This window comes from Natrix helvetica, assembly GCF_964273705.1.
Source record: "Natrix helvetica genome assembly, chromosome: 1".
Classification (NCBI taxonomy): Eukaryota; Metazoa; Chordata; class Lepidosauria; order Squamata; family Natricidae; genus Natrix; species Natrix helvetica.
The window spans coordinates 375014662-375041853 of record NC_138548.1 but is presented as its reverse complement, the minus strand read 5'-3'; the positions used below and the strand labels follow the sequence as shown (position 1 = coordinate 375041853).

Here is a 27192-nt window from a genome sequence, read left to right as displayed (position 1 = left end):
TGCGGCTTTGCCTTTCTCTGGTGGGCGGGTGGTGGCTGTGCCGGGGGGGGGGGGGCAGCTGTCATCTGCCCTGGAGCTGAGGGCAAAGGAGCAGCTGGTGCTCGGGCCAGCCAAGATCGGTGGGACTTGGCTCCCCCCACGCCCCGACTCTGGGTGCCAAATCTTTGGTCCTGCCCCAGTGGGCTTCAGGCACCAAAGGCACCAGATGAGGTTGCACAGGCACCTGCTGCCTTGCCTGGCTCCCACGATGGAGGACGAGAGAGACGTGGTGGCCAGAATGAGGTCCAATGCGGTCCCTGGCCCTTCCCTGGAGGATCCCAGGACAGGGTGGGACCCTCCTTTGACCCCACTGTTTCTAGGGGGCGCAGAGCCCTGGGGGAACCTGGCGGGGTGGGCGCGTCCCAGTTTTTCTGCATGGATTTCCCCCCCATTGGAAACGAGGCAGCTGTCAAAGAGAAGGGAGCACACACCACGTGGGCTTCTCCCAATCCTCCACTTTGGCAAAGGAAGTGGATGGGTGGGGCAAGTGAGCAAGCAGCGACTGGGCAAGCGTGGGGAGTGAGCAAGGGAGCCGGCCATGGGAGGGAGCGTTCCACTTATGCGGCCTCCAGAAGAACAGGTACGGGAAGACACACTAAATTTCACGAACGGTACGGGTATATTGGTGCGTACTGCTGAAACCCACCCCTCCTTAACACTTAATAATACAATACAATAGTAGAGTTGGAAGGGACCTTGGAGGTCTTCTAGTCCAACCCCCTGCCTAGGCAGGAAACCCTATACCGTTTCAGACAGATGGCTATCCAACATCTTCTAAAAGACTTCCAGTGTTGGGGCATTCACAACTTCTGGAGGCAACTTCTGTTCCACTGATTAATTGTTCTAACTGTCAGGAAGTGTCTCCTCAGTTCTAAGTTGCTTCTCTCCTTCAACTTGCTTGAAGTTATGTGTCCCCAACCCCAAAGCTACACATTTTCAAAGTTTTGATGGCTGCACACATGCGCATTCACACACACACACACACACACACACACACACACACACACACACCAATCTCGTTATTACATTTTGGGCACTTGGAAACCAGCCATCTGCAGCCTCAGGGGTCACATGACTGAGATTTGCAGTGGTTTTTTTGCTGATTTCTGGCATTGAATTCTGGTCTCCAGCAAGCAACTCCCCATTGAGAAAAAAAGGATTTTTTAAACAATCATAGTATTTGTTTAATGACCATGGGGAAAAAAAAATCAGGGCCAGGTCATTTACAACTGCAATGATTTATAACCATAATTCCATGCTCAATTAGGATTATAAATTTAGCACTAACCATACATTTTTTTGGGGGGGGGGGGGGATAGCAGCATAAAAGATTGCTCAGTCCTGGAGCAATTGTGCAAAATACCTCAATGAATCAGATATCTAACACAATAATATAGGTTGTCCTCAACTTACAACAGTTCATTTAGTGACCATTCAAAATTACAACGGCACTGAAAAATGTGACTTATGACCATTTCTCAAACTTACGACCTTTGCAGCCTCCTCATTGTCATGTGGATAAAAATTCAGAGGCAGCTGACTTCTCCTGGTGCTTTCCAGAAATATTGGATTACGACTACCTTCGCGCTCAGCCAAGCCAGCTCAAACCTGCCATTGGGAATGATGGGAGGGGGGCAGCTATAGCCCTCCATGCTTGGAAGCCCCCCTAGGTTGGAGAAATTGGTCTCCAGGGGAATCTCTTAGGCCCGTGATGGCGAACCTCTGGCATTCATGCCAGAGGTGGTATGCAGAGCCTTCTCTGCAGGCACGGGAGCTGTGCATGGATATGCACCACCCACTGGCCAGCTGGTCTTTGGGTCTCTGCTCTGCATGGAGGATGGGGTGCCTGCATGGAGGACTTATGCAGGATGCACGTCATTGGATTTTGGGGATACACATGTGCACACTTTGGGCACTCGGTGCTAAAACAGCCATCATTGTCTTAGTCTGTGCCATCCACTTACTTTATAATAACCAGGTCCCACATCCATGTTTCAGGAAAGAAGCGCCGAAGTGTCCTTTGAGGGGCAGCCTCAACCTGAGGAGTGGCAACCTCCGGACGGGTGCCAGCATCAAAAGCAACTCCAGGGACTGGTTTGAACTTAATTCTCCGAGGAGCAGAACCCCCACGAAGAGCCATATCTACAGGTTCTCGGAAACCACCAGCCTTCATTGGCATCACTGTAACACAGAGAGAAAGCCATTTGATGAGTTGTACTCGGAAGTTACTAGTCCCTCCCCTCCAAGGTCCAGTTTTGGTCTTTGTCCGCATAAATTCACAGCGGATGACTGGAGGCTTACGGACAGTTGGGCAACAGCGGAACAATGTCCTAATTTCACCACCACTGGAAGTCTCAACCTTTCCACCTTCTTTGCTTCATGGGACTCTATACCAGAGTTCAAACATCACCTGTTAGATTCCCCCGTAAACTCCACCCTCTTTGTGATGGTTACTACCAGACCCTCAATTGAAACTGTTGCTTGATGTCTAAGTATAGTCACTCATTTTGTGTGGCTGTGGTATTATTACTATCCTTTTTATCTTTTCTACTGCCCACTCTTATTGGCATCGTATTGTGATTATGATGTAAATGAAGACCCAATCATCCAAGCCAGAAGTATGTAAAAAAAAGTTAAATTACAGCAAACTGGACCAAAGTCCTACTCAATTACACTTTGACTTTCTGCCTAACCCAAATGTTTCCTTTTGACATAAGGAGTTAAACCTTGATGAGTAATGAAACATCTCAGTTTAGTAAATTTTGATCCAGTTGCCATGATTTAACCTTTTTACGTATTATGATTATTGTTACTCTGTTGCTTTCATGTACGTTGAGAACTGTTATACCGGAGACAAATTCCTTGTGTGTCTAATCCTACTTGGCCAAATGAACTGTTCTGTTCTACTCCATTCCATTCTATTCTAATTAATATCAACCTCTCAGAATTCTATTCCATTCTATCTAATTGATGCGAGGAGGGGAGGAGGGAGGAAACCAGAAACTGACAAGATGGTGGCTCCTATTGGGTGGTCAAAGTCACACCTCTTTATATTGACAGACATAAAAAAAAAGAGAAAGGCTTCACACACACGGATCTGGCTGCCATCTTGACTTTTTTTAAAAAAAAAACTTTTCCTTAAATATCTTTTTACTGAGGGGGTTTTTCTTAACGTTAACCCTGTGAATTATGTTTTGCTTAGTGGTGGGCTTTTTTTGGCCTATTGATGCTTCAATGGGAGGAGAATCTGTTGCTTTATATTTATACACGGTTTCGGTTTTGCGTTGCCCTCTGGTATGTGTCTCTGTAAAAGTGAGGATTTGGGTCCTCAACAAGTCAGGAATAGCAATAGCACTTTATAAACTGCTTCACAGTGCTTTACAGCCCTCTATAAGTGGTTTACAGAGTCATCCTCTTGCCCCCAACAATCTGGGTCCTCATTTTACTGTCCTCGGAGGGATGGAAGGTTGAGTCAACCTTGAGCCTGATGAGATTTGAACTGCTGGCAGTTGGCAGAATTAGCCTGCAATACTGCATTCTAAACAGTGCACCACCATGACTCTTCTCAATTGCTTAAGAGAGTTTAGGTCAAGGATTTGGGGGCATCAAGAGAAAGCAAATGGCGTTGCCCACGTGGTGACATCATTTGTAACAATGGCACGGTGCAGATCATATGGATTCTAGGGTACAGAAAAATGAAACAACGGAGCTGGAAGGTACCTTGGAGGTCTTCTACCTGCTGCTCAAGCAGAAGATCCTATATCATTTCAGACACGTGGTTGGCCAATCTCTTCTTAAAAATCCCCAGTGCTAGAGAACCCAGAACGTCTGAAGACAAGTGGTTCCACTGGTTAATTGTTCTAACTGTCGGGAAAGAGCTCCTTATTTCTAGGTTGGTCCTCTCCTTGATTAGCTCTCAACCACTGATTCTTGTCCTGCCTTCAGATGCTTTGGAGAATAGGTTGACACCTCCCCTCTTCTCTATGGCAGTCCCTCAAATATTGGAAGACCGTTATCATGTCAACCCTAATCCTTCTTTTCATTAGACTAAAGTAAACATACCCAATTCCTGCAACAAAGGAACAACTCCCTCTCAACCCCTCTGGAACAGAGGAACATAGAATCAAATCTCAGCTATCGGGGTCTCCATCCATGCAAGAGTTCCAGCACACAATCCTGGAAGTAGTTTGATTGTAAAAGATCCCTTTCCTTATCACTTTCTCCCCATTCCAGATCTTACCATGGTCGGAGCAGTAACGCGGGATCATTAGCCTGGTGTTGGTAAAAATGTTCACGCCGAAGTCCTACCAGATGAAGCAAAAAAGCCACTGAGGAACAGTTCTTTCTGCTCATGAAAACGAATGATCATTGTTTATTCTCAGTACGTTCAATATACCCAACCTTAAGGAATATATTATTGTCTAAACTCTGTCCGATAATTTTTTTTCATAATGCTGCATCCTCTGTACATATCGCTGCCCATTTGGGACAAGCAACTGATGAAAATTGGCAGTACTGCATTCTAACCACTGTGCCATTACGACTCTTAACTCTTGGTGCAGTGATCCACTTAACAACTGTGGCAAGTAAAGTCATAAAATGGGGCAAAACTCACTTAACAGATGTCTCCCTTAGCAATAGAATTTTGGGTCTCAGTTATGGTCATAAATTGAGGACCTCCTCAGGGGTGAAATTCAGCAGGTTCTGACAAGTTCTGGAGAACTGGTAGCGGAAATTTGAGTAGTTCAGAGAACCGGCAAATACCACCTCTGGCTGGCCCCAGAGTGGGGTGGGAATGGGGATTTTGCAGTATCCTTCCCCTGCCATGCCAACCAAGCCACACCCACAGAATCAGTAGTAAAAAAAATTGAATTTCACCACTGGACCACCTGTAAGGTCAGGTTAAATCCCAGGGCAAATGGTTAGGAGGGACAAATCATTAAGAAAATAAGGAAAGTATATCATGAATGAAGGCGACAATACGTGTCCCAGGATAATGGGATTGCAGGATCCAATCTCGGTCAGCTACCGGGACAAGATATTTTGTCTTCCAAGCTTTCAGACTCATGCTGGAGCCCATCCTCAGGGAACATCTCTCTACCAGAAGGTGTGCTAGTTTCCTGAGGATGGGCTCCAGCACGAGACCTAGAAAACAAAACCTCTGGTCCCAGTGACTGACCCAGATTGGATCATGCAAGGAAACTATATCCCTATGGATCTGCCCAGGAAGATACCAGAAGTCTACTTCAGCTCAGCAGAGAAGCTACTACGCACTTCTCCTTACTTAATGAGAGCATCTCCCATGTGGAGAATCATAGATTTGATGCTTACCCTGAATATGTTGTAAGTATCCCCATCTTCAGGGAGAAAATCCACTGGGTCGCCATTGCTTTCACTACTGAATGGTTCTTCTGTAGGACAGGGATAAATATTGAATGTAGCCTTAAAGAGGTCAGTAGAGAAGATGTAGTCCTTCTTGGGAATGAAGTTGTAAACCTGAAATCAGAAAGGCTGCAACTGAGGATGGAGATTTGGGCTAGAGGAACTTCCTGCCCATCAAGCTATCAGCCAATGAAACAGACTGTGCAATAGCAGTAGCACTTAACAATAGCACATTATATATACTGCTTATATACCGCTTCATAGTGTTTTAGAGGCCTCTTTAAGTGGTTTAAAGAGTCAGCCTATTGCCCCCAATAATCTGGGTCTTAATTTTTGCCAACCTCGGAAGGATGGAAGGATGAGTCGACCTTGAGCCAGTCAGAATCGAACACCTGGAGTAAGCAGTGAGTTAGCCTCCAGTACCGGCATTCTAACCACTGCACACCACCATGGCTCTTGATAGAATGGGGGAATGGCCTTGGGAGATGAGGGGAGGCAGAGAGATCAGATAAAAGAAGGACAAACCTGAAGCTGAGTAATGGACAGAGAAAGAAATGTAGTGAGAATCCACCCTAACCAATCAGATGATAAAAAGAGACAGCAGGTGAGTTGCACTTTCAAACCTGCAAGGTTGGTATCAGTCTCTCAAGTTCAGCAGACCAAACAACAAACACAATAAGATCAGTTAATTGTAAGGCCACATTAATAGAGTCTTGCAAGGCTGAAAGTTATCCCGCCACGTCTTTTTAGCAGTTGATCAATTATGGCAGGTCCCTTCCACGTTTCTTTCTCTGCTCATTATTTCATTTTGAGCTCCTTAGGCAGAATCTCTTTTGTCCGTTTTCCAAGGTCATTCTCACATTCCATTACAAGCCGCCACATGAAATGATGAGTTCTCTTTTACTGGAAATCTCAAAGCAGAGGCCGTCTGCTGATCCAGATGATTCTACATTGAGACATCACTGAGACAGGCTGGGTTAAGAATTCAGGAGTGATCCAAGCAAGCATCAACGTTTGATGGAGAACCAGAATTTGGCTTCTTAGTCTGTGTCCTTCCCCAGTACTCCAGAATGGCTCTGGGACTCTGTGTCAATTTCAAAGGGAGATTTTGCTGATTGCAGCCATTGTCACTTTTCAGCTGCCACAGAGTCAGGGGGGGGAGGGATGTCATTTCCAGAAAGCAACAAGAAATCGTCCCCTGGGAACCGAGGTCATCTAACCAGATGTTCTACTAAGACTCGGACAGTTTTCCATAACAACAATTGGACATTTAATTGGACAACATGACCTGCAATTATGGGGCGGGAGGGAGATTCTATTCTTTAATTATGTGAAAACTGTGGAAACTAGTTAGAGTTGGTTTTGCTTCAATCTGTGCTGACATGATGTACTCAATAAAGTTTACTGTAGATTGGATCGTCTCAAGGTTACTTGGTTGGTTGTGTTTGTCAGTCAGAACCTTGATACTCTGAGAAGGGGACTGACTCAAAGTTCCTCAGGGATTCTATTCCTAATCCATTACTTTCACCAAAGTAGTGTGTTCACCATAACACACTACTTTGCATTATGGCAAAATCTCTGGACTGTGATTTTGGGCTACCCTCAGTCCACATGCTTTGTCTTTCTATTTTTCCTACATTTTCTTCCCCTAAAATTAATTTATGGACAATTTTCTTTCTTTCTCCTTCCCTGCAATCCTCCCCTACCTTCTTAAATTTAGTTGTGACTGCTATCTTCTGGTGTAAATTGTAAATAAATGGCTGCAAGCGATCCTATTTGAAGTACATCTCTATGGACAAGTAAATCTTGGGATGAAACCAGCAGGAGCCAGGACATATCTGGACCCCAAATGAAATGCAGTCAGAACTCACCTTCTCAGGGGAGAGCTCGGCTTCAGGTTTCAAGAGAAAGACACTCTGGTCAACGGCATGGATGGCACAGAGGGAACCAGGGTTGGCTGAAAGATGGAGTTGGGTTTTCTGGCCAGGCAGACCTTCTTGCTCAGAAAACCACAGTTTGGCCTGTAAACATAAACCAGATCTTTGAAAAAGCTACTTCCTCTCGGTGTGGAATGAATGGAAGGAGAAATTATCCAGAAGGAGAAAGTTATCCAGAAGTACTTCATGAGAAAAGTCTTGGTGGATGGGCCTATCATGCTTGCAATGGCTAAATTGATTAATTATGTATAAAGGCAGATATCTCTTTAATGGTAATTTTTACACTCTGACGATGTTAGCAGAGGCTAACGAAACCTAAGTGGATAATATATTTTAACTTCAAGAGATCGCAATGGTCTGTCTCTTCTTTTATAACTACACCTGGAACTTGTATTTTTAGGATATTTTGATCTATGTATCTATGTATCTATGTGTACAGGTACAGGTACAAGTATAGATGTGGGTGTGGGTGTATGTATGTATATATACACACACACAAACACAAACATACACACACGGCAAAACCAGGGAATCAATCAATCTTCAACTCTAACATGGAAGTACACACAGAGAGAATACATGGAGAACTACAATGGAGATAGAACACATGGCCTCTCTTATATAGACAGCTTCTTAAAGTGGCAGTAACCCTGCTGACTCATTCTCATTTCATCATCTCCATTTACAGCCTTACAGCAGCTGGTCAGCTATTAAATCATTATCACCTTAACAATGTTTTACCTATAAATGACTTTTTCTGTTTTAATCGCAATAATACATGTGCAAACAACCACTTTAAACTCAATGTAAATCGTTCTAAACTTGACTGTAAAAAATATGATTTCTGTAATACAGTTGTCAAAGTCTGGAATGCCCTACTTGATTCAATTGTCTCAACTACCAATTTTCACACATCTTATGTCATACTTAAGTGGTCAGTACAGGGGTTGTGCATAAGTGCACTAATGTGCCTATTGTCCCTGTTATTGTATTTTTATTCTCTTATTCTTGTTCTCATTTTTGTTTGACAAATTCCAATAAATAAAATGAATGGAATGAAGTCATCTTTGTCATGTATATTGTAATCTTTTTTTTTGTAATAAAATTTTTATTGGTTTTTCAAAATTTATAGGGAAAAGGGTAAATGGACAGGTATACAAATTTTGGCAGTTGCAAAGTGTGTGAGGCCCCCCTCCCTCCATACCCATAGCGTACATTTATATATAATGCATTAGTATATAATTGATTATAATCAGCATATTAGTTCTATTATTAAATTCAATCAAATTAAACATTACAATATAAAATCCAAATATAATTCCATTTTCACTTTCGGTCAATTTATAATGATTTTCATATTTATTTCTGTGATCTGAGTCTTCTTGCTATTGCCCCATCTCCCTCCACTGGCAGAGCTCTGGCCCCTCCCGTGTCCTGCGTGTCCGTTGTAGTGTCTGGTGGTTTCTCTAGGAGTGTTTTATTTTTTTCCATAAAGGCCTGCGCCTCTATGGGTGAATTAATTCTGATTCTTGTCTCCTCCCAGAATATCAGCATACCTTCAGGCATCAACCATCTAAACCACACCCCTTTCTGGTATAATTTATTCGCTAATTGCGAATAATTTCTTCTTTTTTCTCTAATCTTCTTAGGGATCTGCTTCAGAATGGTTATCTCCATATCATGATATGTCAATGCTTGCCCCCTTTGTACACCCAGAATTTCATCTCTTGTGCTTTTTCTAAGGAATTTAATGTGAACCTCCCTGGGTACATTGTGTGTTCTAGCATAAGCTGAGTTCACTCTATAAACCAGATCTATATCCCACCCCATCTGTTGTTTTTCTTTGTGTGTATAGTCAGCCAGAATGTTTGTCATGATGTCCCTTATATTTTCCCCATCTTCTTCTATAACATTTTGAAATCTAAGATAATAGGACATTCTCTCAAATTCTAATTTCATCTGTTGGATGTCAAGATCTTTGTTCCCTTTCTGCACAGCTTCCACCCCCCCCCTCACCTCCTCCACCCCCCCTTCCACAAGATTCAGTCTTTGTGAGTTCTTATATATTTGGGCTTGATTTTCTTTAATTTCATCTTTCATTTCCCTTAACTGTTTTTTGATTTCCTCCTGGCCCTGTAGAATTTGTTGAAGCATTTGTTGAAAGTCCATCTCTGTAGTCTTATGTTGCATCAGTTCTGTTATCTTGGACTGTGTGGCTGGACTGGATGTTGCGGATGTTGGAGCAGAAGTGGCAAAGCCAGGTTTTCCAGGAGGAGGTCTTTTAGATGCCATCCTTTATAACGTTAAAAGTTCAATCCAAATATGAAGTAAGCAGTTAGAAAAGAAGGGTAGCCAGGTGAATCTGGGAGCAGAATAACCAGGCAGAAGAGAATCTCTCCAATAAGTCTGGCAATAGATAGAAAATTTCCCCTAGAAGGTTAAAAAAATACCAATCCACAAGAGGTTCCTCTGGGAGACACGGAGACAAAGACCGGAAGCCTGAATTTTAAAGGTGGAGTCAGGTTTCAGAGTTCATAAAGACAACGGAAGTGTGCCATCTTGCCCTGCCAGTTTTGGGCAGAGAGGCATAACAAAGTTTTAAAAAGTTCCAAAAGTCCTCAAATCATTGTAATATGTAAAATTAAATTGAAAAGAAAATCATCTCAGCCTAAGTGAGGCTTCATTCGTTGGCTCTCCCCCCTCCTCCTTCCCTGGGGGCTGAGAGCAAAATTGTTTCTTGCCGCTTGTCCAAGGGGGGGGGGGAAACCCCCCTCCCTCCAGCCGCACCTCCAAAATGCTCCGAAAGTTATTTTAAAGTTTTAAAAGCTGAATAAATCTTCATGCAAAGTAAGGGATGAAGAGAGAGGCAACCTCACCGCACCGCAGCTGCTTCCTTCAATTGTAGCATTCTCCAGTCGGCTTGTAGCGAGGCGCGAGGCGTGGAAACGCGATGCGCCCTCCGAGCTTGCTCCCCGGTGCCTTGGGCGCGCGAGAGAACTCCCGCCGGCTGCCGCCGCTGCAGGAGACCTCCGCGATGCCGCCCCTCCGGCAGGACCCCTCTGCGGGGTGTCCTGTGCCCCCCAAGGAGTGGGGAAGCCCACCGGGGAGCCGGAGCGGGCAAAGAGCTGCCCGTCGCCGCCGCCGCCGGAACCGGAACTCTCATGTATATTGTAATCTTGAGTTGCCTCTGTTACTAACCTCAAGCCACAATTTGACAGGATCAATGGAACTACTGGCTGACTCCCCAAAAATTGGCTTAAGTTTAGCCGATGTTTGGGGTTTTCTTTCCATTGCAACTTGGTTATGACCCACTGAGATACTGGCATTCAAGGGAACAGGTCTGGCAACAGCCTGGACAAGCAGATAGCAAAAGGGTAACTCAAGAAGTATTTCCCAAAGGATCGGGAGCAAAGAAGGCTTGGCGGATATTAGCATCAATAGAGTGGAGGAGCACCAGCTTAGAGAAGACCTGTTCTGGATCATTAAGATTCTGCCTTTCTTTACACAACACAAAATGTACAAGTTTACCTTGTTGGAGAAGCACTTTTCTACGGTGAAGTTTCTCGAGCCAGCAACCAGTTCTCCACTGGGCAAAATAGTGTAGAGGAGCAAGTGGATCTTGGGAGCAGTGTTGACATCCACTGAGAGATTCAAAAGGAAGTCCCCTTTGGTTTCTAAAGGATGAAAGTCCCGGGTGGAGGAAAGAGAAAGAGAGTTCAAAAGAGACATATAAATTTCATTAGGTAGGTAGGTAGGTAGGTAGGTAGGTAGGTAGATAGATAGATAGATAGATAGATAGATAGATAGATAGATAGATAGAGTTCCAACGGATGCCCTAATTAAATCCTGAGCCTCAAGCCAAGCTTCAAAAGAAATCTAGTTATTTATTAGGAGCAACATGTTGGCACACTCCCAAGTGAAGCCAGCTCTGACCCCACATAATTTAGGGCCCCCAATCATGACCCTGTTTTCCCCCACCTCCCCTCATCAATCACATTTGCTAACAGGGCAATTTTTCAGGTTGTAGAGATCACTCCTCTCCAGCCGCTGTAAGTAACCCTGGGATGCAGCCTTGAGAGAGATAAGTCTGGAATGAGCATCTGTCTTTGGCTGCTGTGCTGTTTCATCAGTTTCCCATCTCCCCTTTCCTATGGCAACTCAAGAGCAGGCCAGGGATGCTTTGCGAGTTGAGATAGATAGAGAGATAGAGAGATAGAGAGATAGAGAGATAGAGAGATAGAGAGATAGAGAGATAGAGAGATAGAGAGATAGAGAGATAGAGAGATAGAGAGATAGAGAGATAGAGAGATAGAGAGATAGAGAGATAGAGAGATAGAGAGATGCATAGAATTAGTTCTAGTTGGAGTACATCGGTCTTCACCAGGACGACCACAACAGGCTGGGAAATGTGAGTCAAAAATTGATCATTGAAGAACCAAGAGCTGTCTTCTTCTCAGTTGTGAGGGCTTGTCTTCTCCTCCACGATAAATGTTAAGTTTGTGGTGGCAATGATCAAGTCGGTGGTCCTTCTTGTTTCAGGGATCCATGAAGCAGAAGGTGAATCTCCCTCCAGTAACATCTCCCACTGCACAGGAGGGCAACGGACATAAAACAGGCCCCGTGGCACATGCCATGGAGTCCTTCAACTCATCCTAAAAACCCCAAATGCTGCCTCGGAACCATGAGTCAGTGCTCTTAGTAGTGCCTTCCCATGGCTCTCCAGGCTTTCTTGACTCTGGGTTGAACTTGGGGCCTTCTGGGTCTCAGGTGATTGGGAACTGCATCCCATTCTCTATCTTTCATTCTCCCACCTTGCATGTTTTGGTTATCCCTGAAAACAAAGTCACATCCGGCATACCAGCCTGCTGACTACAAGAGACTGAGCCCCTAATCCTCTCTGTGGATCTCTGAGAAGGGCCTGTCCCAGAGGAAATGGAGCATAGGCATCTGGGCAGCCTTATAGCATAGTTGCAAAGAAGCATCACTGTGACGGCCAGCAAAAGCTCAGGGTGAAGGAAACGGCTGCAGAGATTTGGGAGAAACGGCCTGTTCCTACTGCTTGAGACCATCCCTTTCCTCTACCCAATGGCAGGGCTGGCTGTGTGTAGCCACCTCCCTTGCCCTGCCAGTGTGATATCGGATATAGTGAACCCAGCTGTGAGTGGGAAAAGGAAGAGAGGTTTTTCAGACATGCAGGGGGCACCCAGCATTTAGCAAGAGAGAACTGGAACCACAGGTGGGATTCAGCCGATTCGGACCGGTTTGAGGGAACCGGTTGTTAAGTGGGTTGAATCCCACCACTGACTGGAGCCCCATAGATGGAGACACCTCGGGAACTTATGGGAAGCTTTTTGTCAAGCAGGAGGGGGGAGTGTAATGTAGAGGGGGAGCATTTACCTTTTCCCTGTTCCATTGGCTGAGTGTGTGTCCCTGTTCGTATGATGTTCTCCCTAGCCTTGACCTGCATGGGAAAAAATCCTGTTAGATATGCAAGGGCTTGAAGAAATCGATTGATTGATCGATCGATTGATTGATCAGACAATTGATTGATTGATTTCCAACTCTAACACTGGCTGTCATGTTAGATATATGGACCCTTAGCATTGAAAGCTGCAATTGTCTAGCTTAACCTTTTGTAACCAAGCAGAAGCAAAGAAATGTGTAAATATCTGCCTCAGACTGTGTTTGGGATTCCTCCACCTTTAGGGAGGACCCGTCTTTATCAGCTGAATCAACATGTTTGGCTTGTCAAGACATATCCGGACTCTGTCTTTTTTTTTGGGGGGGGGGGAAGTGCAAAGAAGCTCAACTAAAATGATTAAAGGCCTGGAGAACAGAATGTATGAAGAACAGTTGCAGGATTTGGGTTTGGCTAGTCTAGAGAAAAGAAAGACTAAGTGGGACATGATAGCAGTCTTCCAGTATTTGAGAGGCTGCCACAAAGAAGAGGGGGTCAATTTATTTTCCAAAACACCAGAAGGCAGGACAAGAAACAATGGACTGAAATTAATTAAGGAGAGAAGCAACCTGGAACGAAGGAGAAACTTCCTAACAGGGAGGACACTTAACTAGGCTTTGCCTTCGGAAGTTCTGGGTCTTTCATCCCTGGAGGTTTTAAGAAGAGACTGGACAGCCACCTGTCTGAAATGGTATAGGGTCTGCTGTTTGAGCAGGGGATTGGACTAGAAGACCCCCAAAGTCCCTTCAATCTATTCTGATTGATTGATTGATTGATTGATAGCTGTTTAACAAAGCGAAGCAAACATGCCTTGTGAATGCAGCCTTGGCCTGAGGACTCACCATGTAATAGAAGACAATCTCGTCGTCTGTCTCACCCCCTCGGTTAAGGATGTAACGCACCCGAACAGGCTCACGGTGGCCGCAGCTTAATATCTCCGATGCAGGCTCAATATGTATGTAACTTTTGCTTGGAGAATAAAACATGTACGCCGTGTGAAATGCTTGACCGTGACTGGCTGTAACCCAGTGCTTGCTAGTATGCTGAGGCTTGTATTGATGCATAGCCTGAGAGGAAAAGCACAGATTTAGAGAAATTTAGAGAAATGTGATAGATCAATAGAGGATAGATAGATATAGATATACAGTAGATATTCAGTAGATATAGAAATAGATAACGGATGGGTGGATGCAGTGGTGGTATTCAACATTTTGTCCTACTGGTTCTGTGGGCGTGGCTTGGTAGGTGTGGCTTTATGGGGGTCATGTCGCCCAGTCTCCCTTCACCACACGTTGCCCCATTTCCCCTCCTTCAGAGGCCCAGGCCTCTTACTCAATCTCCCCGCTTCCTCCCCCATGACCGCCTCTTTCTTCGTCCCGCGACCTTACCTTCATCCCATGGCTGGTGACAAAGAGAAAGGCAAGCCAGAGCTGAGTCGTGCCACCGGGCTCCCCACCAGCCCGTATCTCACCTCCCTTGTTGCGAGATACCTGCAGCAGCCTCCTCCTTTTTTCAGTACAAGACAATCCTCCCAGGCTTCTTGCACCGAAAACTACTGACCTCCACTTCTCGAATGCACCAAAAAAGAGCTTTAGTCCCACAGCCGTCACCACCGTGTTCTTCACGCTGGCCATGCACATGCACTCCATTGCCTGATGTGCCAGAATTTGTTAACTCTGTTAAATTTTCCCAGTTCCCTATCCCAACGCCTGCAAATTTTTCCCCAACCAGCTCTGCATTTACCTCTCTGCCACCCCCTCCCTTCCTTAAGCAGTAAAGGACTCAAAATCCAGCTTTGGGGAAGGGAAGATCCCTTGCACCTCTTTTATCTAGAAAAGAGCATGGTCAGCTCTGTTCCATACACGGACAGGAGACCACAAAGAAATCTTCTCGTCTTGGTGGGCTAGACTTGGCAATTGAAAACACATCTGGGAATAAAGCCACAGGGGACCTTTCTTGCCATGGAAATGACAGGGTCGAGCCTGTGCCGGGATCTCAATGGTGACTTTTCAAAGGATAATTTACATGGTATTTTCAGAATGAGTAAGGTGGAAAATCATCTTAAAGTTGGGAAGGAAGACAGCGACAATGAGAAAGGAGAGACAGAGGGGGAAAGAGAGGAGCCCTAAGTGCTTTTAACTAACTAACTAGAATAGCTTTATTGTCACTTTAAATCTATACTAATCGGCATACATTAAAATGAAATTCCATTGCATACAGCTCTCAAAGGGTCACCATCTCCAAAATGCACTGCGTAAATATGACAAAAATAAAACTAAATAAATAATGAACAAAGTATGCATATATACCCACAGTTTACCAGACGGATGGCATATTGGGACCAAAGCTGTTACAGAATCTGCTAGTCTTGCTAGACATAATTCGAAATTGAAATCTCCTCCCGGAGGGGAGCAACAGAAACAAACCATCAAGTGGGAATGTCATAAAATACAGCCGTCGCAAATCGAGAAGACTAACCGTAAAAGACAAAACGTTGTCTCTGAAACCAGTGGTTTCTATGGAGAATTCAGCTCTTCCCTCAGCATCCGTCACTTGATTGAGCCGCTGGTGAGTTGCCGTCACCAAAATCTCCACTGTTCCATTGTTGATCGGCACCTCGTTGTTGTCTACCAGCTTCACCTGCGCACGAAAAATTGCCACATGGACCCAACTGGTTGCAGCCAAATATTTTAGGATTTACCAATTCTGCCTTTCTTTCAGGGATGCCAAGCTCTCCCATCAAGCCATCTTAATTTTTTCCCCATCACTACAACTAGCAGGGAAGACTTGAGCCTGGGAGTAGCTTTTGGGGCTGCAGCTGAGAAAGAAAGGGGACGATTTATAAACCCAAGCAAGGAGTCGCTGAGAGATGGTGTTACAGGTTGGTTTGATAAACCAACTCTTTGTTAAGAAAAGGGGCTTTGGGAGTTTCAAAGGAGAGCATCCGCAGGGGATGATAGCAATAGCCCTTCTATACTGCCCCATAGTACTCTACATACTCTCTGGACACTATACAATGTCAGCATTTTGCCCCCAACCATCTGGATCCTCAGCTGCAAGCTAACTCACTACTCACCACCTGCAGTTCAATGTCCTAAGTGGCTCGATGTTGACTCAGTCTTCCATCCTTCCGAGGTTAGTAAAATGAGGACCCAGATGGTTGGGGGCAATAGGCTGGCTCTGTAAACCACTTAGAGAGGGCTGTAAAGCACTGTGAAATGGTATATACACCTAAGTGTTATTGCTATTGCACTGAGGGATGATCGGGAGTTTGGCTGCCATCTTGCCTTTTTGGGTCTACCATCATCATTTCTATGGATAATCCTTCTTTTGAACAAAGGCTGAAAGGTTCCTATTGTAGACTCCAGCTTGCTTGCTTACTTCTTCCTTCCCTCCTCTCTCTCTCATTCTCTCTCTCTCTCCCCCTCTCTCTCTCATTCCCTCTCTCTCTCTCTCTCTCTCTCTCTCTCTCTCTCTCTCTCTCTCTCTCTCTCTCTCTCTCTCTCTCATCTGTCTGTCTTTCGATCTGTCAATCTATCGATCTATGGATCTATCTATCTATCTATCTATCTATCTATCTATCTATCTATCTATCTATCTATCTATCATCTATCTATCATCTGTTGGAAGAAATGTCCTTCTGGGTTCAGTTCCAAGTGAGGAGAAAGACACTGGAAACATGGAAGCTGCTTGGAAAGATGGTTTAATGGTGGAGAGGACCACATGGGTCTTTTGGGTCCTGGGCAAATGAGCACATGGGTGAGTGAAAGAGAAATATTTATACCTTCTCTTGGGCTTTGGATTTGAGTTTCCTGTTCCTGTGGCAAGGGTAGGAGTGCGATTCAGCCAGTTCAGAGCGGTTTAGGTGAACCGGTAGGGCCAATGATCAGCTGGGGAGCGAATTGGTTTGGTCCGATGATCAGGTGAGCCCACCCGCCCCTGCGCTTTACTTACCTATATCCTCTTGGCAGAGCGGATTGCTGCTCCTCAGCTGTGTTACTCCCCGGAAGTAATGTGGAAGGTAAGTTTTGTTAAAATTGCACACATGCGCACGCAATCACTGAACCGGTTGTTAAACCAGCAGGATCCCACCACTGGGCAAGGGCCCGTATTCTCATTGGTTGTAGACTCCCATGTGGCCATGTGGGGTCATGGGTCATGAGTAAAGTTCAGTTGATACTTTGGGCTGATACAATGATGGGGCTTTGTTTGTGGCTGAATGGCTTTGCCCTGAAGGATAATCCCATCATCCTGGAGCTGAGGTCTTTTATCCCTCCCTCCCTCCCTCCCTCCCTCCCTCCTTTGATTGAGATGGTATAAGATCTCCTGCTTGAGGCCTTTTGGGCACCAGAGATCCATTCCAAGGAAAGAGGGTTCTCCATGGACCAGAGAGGGCGTGGTTTCACATGCTGCCTGCATCCCACAGATGGGGCTACACTTGTTTGTGCGGCCCTGTTTCTGACATGCCGTAGCCCAGTACTGGGCCATGGACCAGGGAACGGGGATCCCTGAACTACAAGACCTCCAAGGTCCCTTCCAAGTCTGTTATTCTTATTCCTTAATGCTTTTACACTGCTTTTGATTGTTCTAGCTCAGAGCAGCTGGGCAGCAGCTGTTGGGTTGAAGAAATGGCATTGAAGCAGACTGGAGGGGCCGGCTGGGCTGATGCAGCTTAAATCCATCTTTGCAAAGAAACCACGGCTCCCATCTTACCTTCACAACATAGGGCATGCCAGGTTTATAGTAATGGTCAAGGTTTTCAAAGGTAATTTTGCTCAATGTGGACGTGATCCCAATGTATTCTGTGGCATTCACCTCCACTCCTGTTGAAGAGAAATGTCATCTGCAAAAGGCTCTTCCCTTCCCTTCCTCTCCAATTTCCCAGAAACTCCCCATCTCTGGAGTGCCAAGAAGCCTGACAATCACCCTACATTTATGGATTTCTGCTTTGGACAACAAGTTTGAATAGACTATCTACAGGGTTTCCCCTCCCCTCCCGTACAGATTTCTCTGACATGTCTATGGAGATTCTCAGTCATCCAGGTCATGGTTGTCCCAAAGGTGCTTTTTCAAGAGGCAACTAGACTTTCTGGTTTTATTTTAAAGACGTTTTGCTTCTCAAGCCAAGAAACTCCTTCAAAGAACTGAAGAAGCTTCTTGGATGAGAAGTGAAACATCTTCAAAGAAAAACAAGAAAGTCCAGTTGCCTCTTGAAAAAGCACCTTATGGATTTCTCTGACATACTAATTCTCTCTGTTGGATTGAATTTGACAATTGGTAGCCCTTTAAAGGTTTCCCCCCATCCAGTTGTGACTGGCTCAAAGGGGAGATGCGCAGCCTAGGGAATCTGTTGTCTGAGAGACCCGTCCGTCATCATTTGGCCAGCACAAAAGTGTGGAATGTGGTAACCTTTCCTGCTGAAGGGAGATCTGTTTTTCTACCTACATTCGCATGCTTTCAAACTGCTAGGTTGGCAGGAGCTGGGGCGAGGACGGGAGCTCACCCAATCCTGCAATGCTCTGGACACGAACGTGAGCTGTCTGCTTTCCAGCTTATAAGGCCAGAAGGCCACTGAGCCACCACTCTCTTTATGGGATATCAAATTTGATTAGTATGTCTCAGACTGCTTGCAACCAACTGATTCCCCCCACCCTCGCAAAATCTCATCACTTCATTTTCTGTGAAATGGGTGTTGGAGCAGAGAATAGTTTTCTCATTTATAACTCAGATGCCTCAACTCTCTTAGAATTAGATATGCGATGTTTTTTTCTATCAAGGTTAACTCAGCCTTCCAGCCTTCCGAGGTGGGTAAAATGATGACCCAGGTTGTAGGGAGAAATAGGCTGAGTCTGCAAACCGCTTAGAGAGGGCTGCAATAGCAACAGCCCTTAAACATATATACCGCTTCACAGTGCTTTACAGCTCTCTCTAAGTGGTTTACACAGTCAGCAACTTGCTCCCAACAATCTGGGTCATCATTCTACCCACCTCGGAAGGATGGATGGCTGAGTCAACCTTGAGTCTGGTGAGATTTGAACTGCCAATTCAATTGCTGCTAATTCAGCAGAAGTAGCCTGAAGTTCTACATTCTAATCACTGCATCACCAAGCACTGTTAAATTGTATTCACAGTAAGTCTAAATGCTATTGCTATCTCCCAAACCTTCCTTGTAGGAAACGGGAGCTTTAGGTCTGGTTCTGGGCCATTCTGTCAGCCCGTTGATGCTCTTTTGTTTCATGAAAGTTACCTGTCCCTTCCTCTGTGATTTTGCCTTCTACGGTGATGCCCATCGAAAATCCGAGCCACCTCAGATGGAACGGTGCCATGTCCACCGTCTTGGAGAAACAGCCATCTCCATCTGCCTGCATGACACAACAACCAAGAAACAGCAGTGTGTGATCCCTCTTCAAATAACCTCTCGTTCCTTGTTTTTTAGCAACCCAACTTTTCCATGCCTTCTATGGGGGTTGGAAATCCACTCTCTGGTTCATGGACAGCAGAGTCAAGCCAAGGAGGTGGAGCCCCTGTAGGAAAGGGATTCAGCAGAACTTCCCTTCTGAACACCTGTCCAAACTCCTTAGCTCTCGCCTGCTTTTTAAGTGGACAATTTAAAGATAGTCTGAACCCCGATTTGTTCCTCCTGTGGTCATTACTTTTACCTCAAGCAGTCCTCGACTTAGGACCATAATTTAACCCAATGTCTCTGTTGCTTAGTGAGACATTTGTTAATCTTTATTTGGTATCTAAATTGGGTTTTTTTGGCTTTTCTCTTGTGAACTGCAGTAGGATCATCCCTGGGGAGATTCCAGCAAAAGCATGGACGGACTCCGTTTCCCTCGGTATCTTTTCTCCATGCCTGTGATATCCTAGTGGAATGTTCTCCCCATGCTCCTCACTCACTGCCCCACATTTCAAAGGGAAATAGCCCAAATGCGAGCGTAAGAAGTGAATTTTCAGTGACATGTTTGCACCAAGTGCTTTATAGGATCTAAGCAAATTTCCCACGTGTTTTTCATAGTCCTCTGCCTTTCTGGTCTCAAAGCGAAGGTAAATTTATACACTGCCATGTGGCACCATTTTCATTGTTCTACCGTACTTTATCAAGAAGTTACGAGGCATCATGATCATGAGACACCTCTCTCCCTTGTAGGTAAATATTCTCAGCTGTGCATAACTCTTCATTGCATAAATCTTCATTGTGAAGCACAAGAGTTACAACACATTTGGGGGTATTTGTTTTCCCCAGAAGAAAGAGCCCAAATAAGAAAAGCTGCTATGGCTTATTGGGATAGAACCCAAGAGGGAGTTGTTAACCCAACAGCAGCTGATATCAAGTTTCCTCTGGTGGATCCGGGGTGGGATAACAATGACCCGGCAGAGAGGGGACATATGGAAGATCTAAAACGAATAGTTCTCCAAGGAGTTAGAACTGCAGTACCTCAAGAAAAGAATTTGATTAAAGCTTTTGAGGTAGGACAGCTGAAAGATGAAACACCATTTTGCATTTTTAAATAGGATTAAAGACTGTCTAAATAAATATTCTGGTATTTCTCCTGAAACACCAGCATATGATTCCTTGATGAAAATGCAATTTGTAAAAAAGGCTTGGCCTGATGTACAGAAAAAAATTCAGACAATTGAAGACTGGGCAAATACAGATATAACAACACTATTAAAAGAGGCCCAAAAGGTGTATGTGAATAGGGATGAGGCAAAAAGTTGGCAGAAAAGCAAGATGATGGTGTCTGTCATTAAGGCATCTAACAAGCCAAAAGAAAGGAAGGAAGGATTTCGAGGGGCAGGGGAATTGGGAAACCACCTGCCATAAATCAGTGGAAACACCCTGGATAGGGAAGAGGGTTTCTCCTGTGGAAGAAGTGGAGACAGTAAGAAATGTTTTGGATGTGGTAAGGAAGGGCACTTTGCTAGAAACTGCCCAGATAAGGGAAAAACTCAAAAAAAGAACAACATCTATATACCCACGTGGGACACGAGGAAGTTTAGGGAGGTTAGGGTCTATTGGTTTTAGGGTCCCATCAATATGTAAAATACCAAGAGGAATTGAACAGGATGGGGAAAGCCTGAGAACAAAGGGAGTAAAAGGGGAACCATTTGAAGTAACATTAAATAAAATTGTGTGTTTAAAACGAGGAAAATGCAATATAAAAACAGGTGTAATACTAGTATGAGAAGTAGGGATAAATTTACTGGGAAGAGATGCCCTATCCCTACTGGGATGTAAGCTTAAATTTGAAGAAAATACTTATACTATAAACATGTTAACTGAGGAACAAGAGAAACAAATAGATCCTCTAGTTTGGGAGGCAAAAGGCAATTGGGGAGACTTGGATATTCCATCTTTAAAGGTAACTTTGAAAGAAGGGGCAGAAACAATAAAACAGAAACAATATAATATCCCAATGGAGGGTAGGCGAGGACTGAAGATAGTAATAGAGATACTTTTATAGGATGAGTTAACCAAGAAACAGAGTTTTACTATGAGATGGTGAATGCTAGTCTCTATCATAGTAAAAGAGTACCAGAGGAAGACACAATAGAGGACACTGCAGATGAGGCACAAATGCATGAAAACAATGAACACGAAGAGAAACCTAAGATAATAGAGGAGCCACATGGGGTAAGGCCACATAGGACGCATATGTGAAATGGCCTATAATTCCAGTGGAATATACCTATAATTATGAAAGAATTAATGAGGGAAGATATATAAAGGTAAAAGATCTACACCCAGTGCTGCGTATGCTGCAGAATATAATGATGGGGTGGTAATATTAACTAAGATACAAGCAGGGCTTCTAGGATTATTTTCTTGGGGAGCTACTCAATATAACCAGATGCAATTAGGGCATCCTGCATGTGCTTTGGCAAAGGGTATAAATGAAACATCATCAGCTATAGCTGCTATGGCTGATGAAATGGGGGAAATTAGGAAGTCTCTGTTGCAGAATCGTGTTGCCATTGATTATATATTATTACGAATGGGACATGGGTGTGAAGAATTCGATGGTTTGTTTTGCTTCAATATTTCCGATAGATCACAGTTTATTGAGTCTAAAATAAAAGCTTTGCATAATATCACTACACACTTCACACACTTAACTGATAGTTCAGCCTTTAAAGGGTTATGGAATCTGTTAACCTCTTGGCTTCCAAATTTTGCTTGGTTAAAGGCCTTATTTGTACGTATAATTGCTATTATAGTTATAGGTTTTATCTCTTGTATTTGTATTCAATGTATGCCTGTATGCTGTAATTGTTGTAAATACTGTTATCAGGTAACTAAGCCAAAGACAAAAGAGATGGGGGGGGGGGGGAATTAAGTAAGCAGGAGGTACGAATCATGTTACAGAACTTAACTGAAGGTTTACAGAAATAAGAAAGGATAAAATAGAAAGGGGGGATTAAGAGAAATGAGAATTATTCCTGTAAAAAAGAAAGCAATAGTGATGCCATATTTATCCTCTGTATAATCTAAGACACCAACTGGGAGACATTAGATACATGTAGAAATTCCAGGTCAGGTCAGAGTAACATTGGCAGGAAGGCACCTGTCATGCTAAAATTGATAGTATTGTTATGATAGAGATATAGTAAGTATCGGGGGATTGCTTGTCCAGGAAACTAGCTGTTATGTAGCCAAAACTTATCTGACGTAAACTGACCAATGATAATAAGGGGTGTTAAAAGGGTGGGTGGGGGTTTCTTTGAAACTGTATTTAAATCTTATATTCATGTGTATCATTCGCTCTTCTGTTGCTCTAATCACATGAGAACAGGGGGATCACTTTTGCAAAAGTTGAATAAAGCTCTTTTATTGTCCATGGAGATTGAACTCCATGACTCCTGGTGATTCAACTGAGAAGTTTAAATCTCACAGGGGTAAGGTAAGAAGATGAGGAAACTGCACAAAGAGATGACAAGAGAATTACAGAATGCTACAGAAGTGCATGGAGTTACACTGAAGTGGAAGAGGCTGTGGATGAGAATAAACTCAGGTTAGAAAATGCTTGGCATAAACCATAAGGATGAGAGAAAGATATTGTGTGGTATGTGTATAGAGCAAAAGGTGATTGCAAAGCAAATAGTCAAAGAGAACATGAAATGGTTGAGATGAACAGGGAAAATGCAGCAATTGGGTATGTTCAGAGGTGGTATTCAGCAGGTTCTGACCAGTTCTAGAGAACCGGTAGCGGAAATTTTGAGTAGTTCGGAGAACCGGTAAATACCACCTCTGACTGGCCCCACCTCCATCTATTCTCTGCCTCTCAAGTCCCAGCTGATCAGGAGGAAATGGGGATTTTGTAGTAACCTTCCCCTGGAGTGGGGTAAGAATGGAGATTTTACAGTATCCTTCCTCTGCCATGCCCACCAAGCCACGTCCACAGAACTGGTAGTAAAAAAAATTGAATCCCACCACTGGATATGTTAGTGGAATTGGGAATGCTTAGTTTATGAAAAAGAATGACTAGGGGGGTGATATGATAGCATGTTCCAATATCTCAGGGGTTGCCACAAAGAAGAGGGAATCAAGTTAAGCATATGAGCAATGGATGGAAACAAATCAAGGAGAGAAGCAACCTAGAACTAAGGAGAAATTTCCTGACAGTAAGAACAATTAACCAGTGCAACAACTTGATTCCAGAAGTTGTGAATGTTCCAACACTGGAAGTTTTTAAGAAGAGGTTGGATAACCATTAGTCTGAATTGGTATGTTTCCTGCCTGGGCAGGGAATTTGGCTAGAAGACCCCCAAGGTCCCTTCCAACTGTTATTCTGTTCTGTTCCGTTCTGTTCCATTCTGTTCTGTGTTCCGTTCCATTCCGTTCTACTCCACTCCACTCCATTCCACTCCACTCCACTCCACTCCACTCTACACTACTCTACTCTATTTCAATGGACAGTAATTTAATTGAAAGAAACATGTTTGAAAATGGGGGAAGAATGATGTCTCTTCTTGCTAATTTTTTCTATACCGTTTCTATAGAGCAAGCATCAAATATTTTCAATTGTCTGAACTATTTTCAATTGTCTCAACAATCAATTGTCTGAATATGACCCTCCCTACTATTTGCCAGGGTGAATCGAGAAAATATAATCCCCATTTTAAAAAACAACAACAGCGAAGATATCCCAGCTGTGGAAACTCGATGTCCCTTACCTCGCCTTCAAATTCTTTACACAGACTTTCATCAGTCTTACACTGTAATGGCACAATTTTGGGATGCCGGCAGAGGTTCAGTTTCATCAGGCCAGGCACAGGTTTCCCATAGGTGTACCTAGAGTAAGAACCCACCAATGTGGAGAAAGACACAGAGAGGGAGATGGTTTGCATAGAGAAAGAAGATCAAAGGGGACTGCAAGATCCAAAGGAAGCCATGTCGGTTGTTTTTTACAGGATCCAATTCGAGTAATCACCTGAACCATAGCTTTAGTCTTCCAAGCTTTCAGTGTTGGACTGGAGATCATCCTCAGGAAACCTTTTTCTCTCTCTCCCTCCTCCACCCTCTCTCTCCCCTTTCTCTCTCTTTCTTTCTCTCTCTCCCTATTTCATCTTCTCCCTCTCTTTTTCTTTCTTTCTTCCTCTCCCTCTTTCTCCCTCTCTCTCTCCCTCTTTCTCTCTCTCTCCCTCTCTCCCCCTCCCTCTCACTCCCTTTCTCTCTCTTACTCTTTCTCTCTCTTGCACTCTTTCTCCCTCTCCCTCTTTCTCCCGCTCTCCCTCCTTTTTCTCTCTCCCTCTCCCTTTCTCTTTCTCTCTTTCTCTCTCCATCTCTTTCTTTCTCTCTCATCTTTCTCTTTCTCACTCTCTTTCTTTCTCCCTCCCTCTTCCTTTTTTCTTTCTCTCCCTCCCTCTCTCTCTCTCCCTCTCTCCCTCTCTCTCCCTCTTTCTAGTTCCCTCTCTCTCCCCTCCCTCCCTCCCTCTCTATCTCTCGCCTCTAGAATGTGGCCACTGGGCTGTTCTATGTGTACTATTTATATGATGCCCAGTTATGTGTGGCTTTTAGTTGTTTGGGGTATTGATGGCCAGATATTAAGTCATTATTGTTTTCAAACAACAAACAACCAGTGAAATAATAACCAATGTCTTAATAGTCAGAGAAACAACAACCAACAACCTAATAGCCAGCCATCAACACCCCAATTAACAACAAAAAGGCACACAGAACTAGGCACTACATAAATAGTATGCATAGGACAACCTGTTGCACACATTCTGCAGAGAGAGAATAATTCCCTGAGGATGGACTCCAGCATGACTCCAAACTCAGAAGATCGAACCTCTGGTCCCGGTGACCGACTCAGATTGGATCCTGCAACATTATCTTGGGACACAGATATTTTCCTTGCATTCATTTTTTTAAAAATAATATTTTTATGTATATGGCTCATATATATATCTAAGTCTGGCTTTGCTTTGGATTTCTTTAACCTTCTGTTTTGTCATGTATTGTATTTCTTATTTTTCTTTCTTTCATAATCAGTTAGCTTTTTAAAAATTATGTCAGGTTATCATTGATTTTATATTATATTGAATTATGTTATTTTTTTTTGCCATTTATCCATCATCTCAGTCCAGAATGACTCTGGGCAATTTCCCGATAGTATTAAAGAGCAAATCTTGCAGGCGGGATTTTTTCTTTCTTTCTGTGTGCTTATACTGTCTTTGTTTAAACAACGCTTGTTCACCCAGCCTTTCACAATAGCCACCTTACTAGGACTCTGCTTAATATACATCTTCTCTCACCACCTTCCTCAATATTTATCAGTTAGGTTTATTACCCTCAGAGCTTCCAGGTATATTTATTTATTTATACCTTTGGGTTATTTTACCTTGTTATTTCTTATAAAAGATGTTTTTATTACTCTGCTCCAGTTTCCTTCAGAAGAAAGTAAATTATTGCCACGATCATTATCACCTTCACCACTACCCTGCCTTTCTATCTATGCTCCACAAGGGGGAAATGCAAAGCCAACCTTGGCTGATCTCTGAGCCTGAGCAGGATATGGCCTTTTGGGTATTTGGACAGGAGGCCACCAGGAGATCCCAGGCCAGGATACTGAAGATGACATTCTCAGAAGAAATCATCATCAAACCACTTTCGTGTCTTCCATGAAATCAGCAAAGAAGCAAGAAAAACCCGAAGAGGAGCAGATTTTCCACCCTCCCTTTCTTCTGCTGTTGTGGCCCGTCAGCTGTCAGCACAGCTAGCAGCAGAGTCAGGTGAGGAAGAGGTTGATGGAGGCCCTGGGTCAGCTTTGAAGCCTTTGGAAGGCTCTGACAAGGAAGCAGCATCAGAGCCAGGGTCTTCTGTCCTCACCCAGGTGGAGAGGCAGCTGTCTTTGGTGCTTGAGTTGAATGAGGGGGAGGAACAGGTGGGACCATCCCAGATGTGCGTATGCATAGAGAGGAAAGGAGAGGAGAGCAAAGGAAAGCAATGTGCCAGCTCTCAGGGAAAAGCAGACCTAGACACCAGTCAGACTCTCCCTGGCTAGGAAATAAATAGGAGGGATTTGGGAGTGGCCTGTTGTCACTGACAACCATTCATTGTTCGTATATAGCAAGCAATTCGGATTCCTTGGCCAGAATCAGGTTTGTTGGGATTAATTAGCTTGGTTTTTGCTACTGTTCCTGCCCTGTTTTGAAAAGGGGTTCATTCTACTCATGAGTAAGCAGCCTATCATTACTTGAAAAGTCAGAACACACACCAGGAAAATCTTGCACCTTCTGCTCACAATTGGAAAAAGAGAGTAGATGAGCATCACGTACCTGCCACACACTCTGATTGTTATTTCCTTAGTCATAACCGTGATGAGCTTCGGGGCCTTCACCAAAAGCTCAAATTTGGGCAGAACTAGAAAGAGGAAAGGGAAGGAAAGAAAATCATGAGATGAACCTTGTGGGAGCACAAACTGCCCAGTTCTCCCCTACGACCTCCCTTGAGGGCTAAGGAAATGGGAGAAATTGGCCAGACAATTGAGGACTGAAAAGAAAAGTAAGTTGTAAATCTAAGCAGTGACGTGCGGTGAGGTTTATGACTGGTGAGGCACTGACACAGTGCTGAGTTTCAAATATTTTTAGACTTGTGGACTTCAACTCCCAGAATTCCACAGCCAGGCATGCTCAGTTCCAATTTAAAGCGACAGCATTTGTTTTTCTCCTTTGCTCCTTCTTTCTTTTTCTTTTTCTTCTCCTTCCCCTCCTTCCTCCCTCTCTCCCTTCCTCCCCCTCTCTCAAACACACACACACACACACACACACACACACACACACACACACACACGTCGGATTGGACTATTTCTCCTACACCTTCCCTCTCTCACTCACTCTCAAACAAACCCCCCCACACACAAAAGTTGG

At 44.1% G+C, this 27192-nt stretch overlaps 1 protein-coding gene and 1 long non-coding RNA gene across 2 annotated transcripts in view; both read right to left on the bottom strand.

Moving 5' to 3' along the window:
- LOC309383824 overlaps positions 1-27192 on the bottom strand; it is a 96874-nt gene that overhangs the window by 46273 nt on the left and 23409 nt on the right. The gene's annotated exons all lie outside the window — the stretch shown is intronic.
- The window catches only part of LOC309383578 (alpha-2-macroglobulin-like), a 76573-nt gene that overhangs the window by 38148 nt on the left and 11233 nt on the right, over positions 1-27192 (bottom strand). Inside the window, exons 7-18 of the mRNA XM_081936309.1 lie at positions 26602-26686; positions 23995-24112; positions 19064-19178; positions 17530-17639; positions 15295-15456; positions 13659-13883; positions 12756-12819; positions 10887-11032; positions 7293-7442; positions 5371-5535; positions 4280-4343; positions 2004-2220 (exon numbers count right to left, since the gene is read on the bottom strand). Coding sequence (XP_081792435.1) covers positions 2004-2220; positions 4280-4343; positions 5371-5535; positions 7293-7442; positions 10887-11032; positions 12756-12819; positions 13659-13883; positions 15295-15456; positions 17530-17639; positions 19064-19178; positions 23995-24112; positions 26602-26686 — 1621 coding nt within the window. The remainder of the gene's footprint in view (positions 1-2003; positions 2221-4279; positions 4344-5370; positions 5536-7292; positions 7443-10886; positions 11033-12755; positions 12820-13658; positions 13884-15294; positions 15457-17529; positions 17640-19063; positions 19179-23994; positions 24113-26601; positions 26687-27192) is intronic.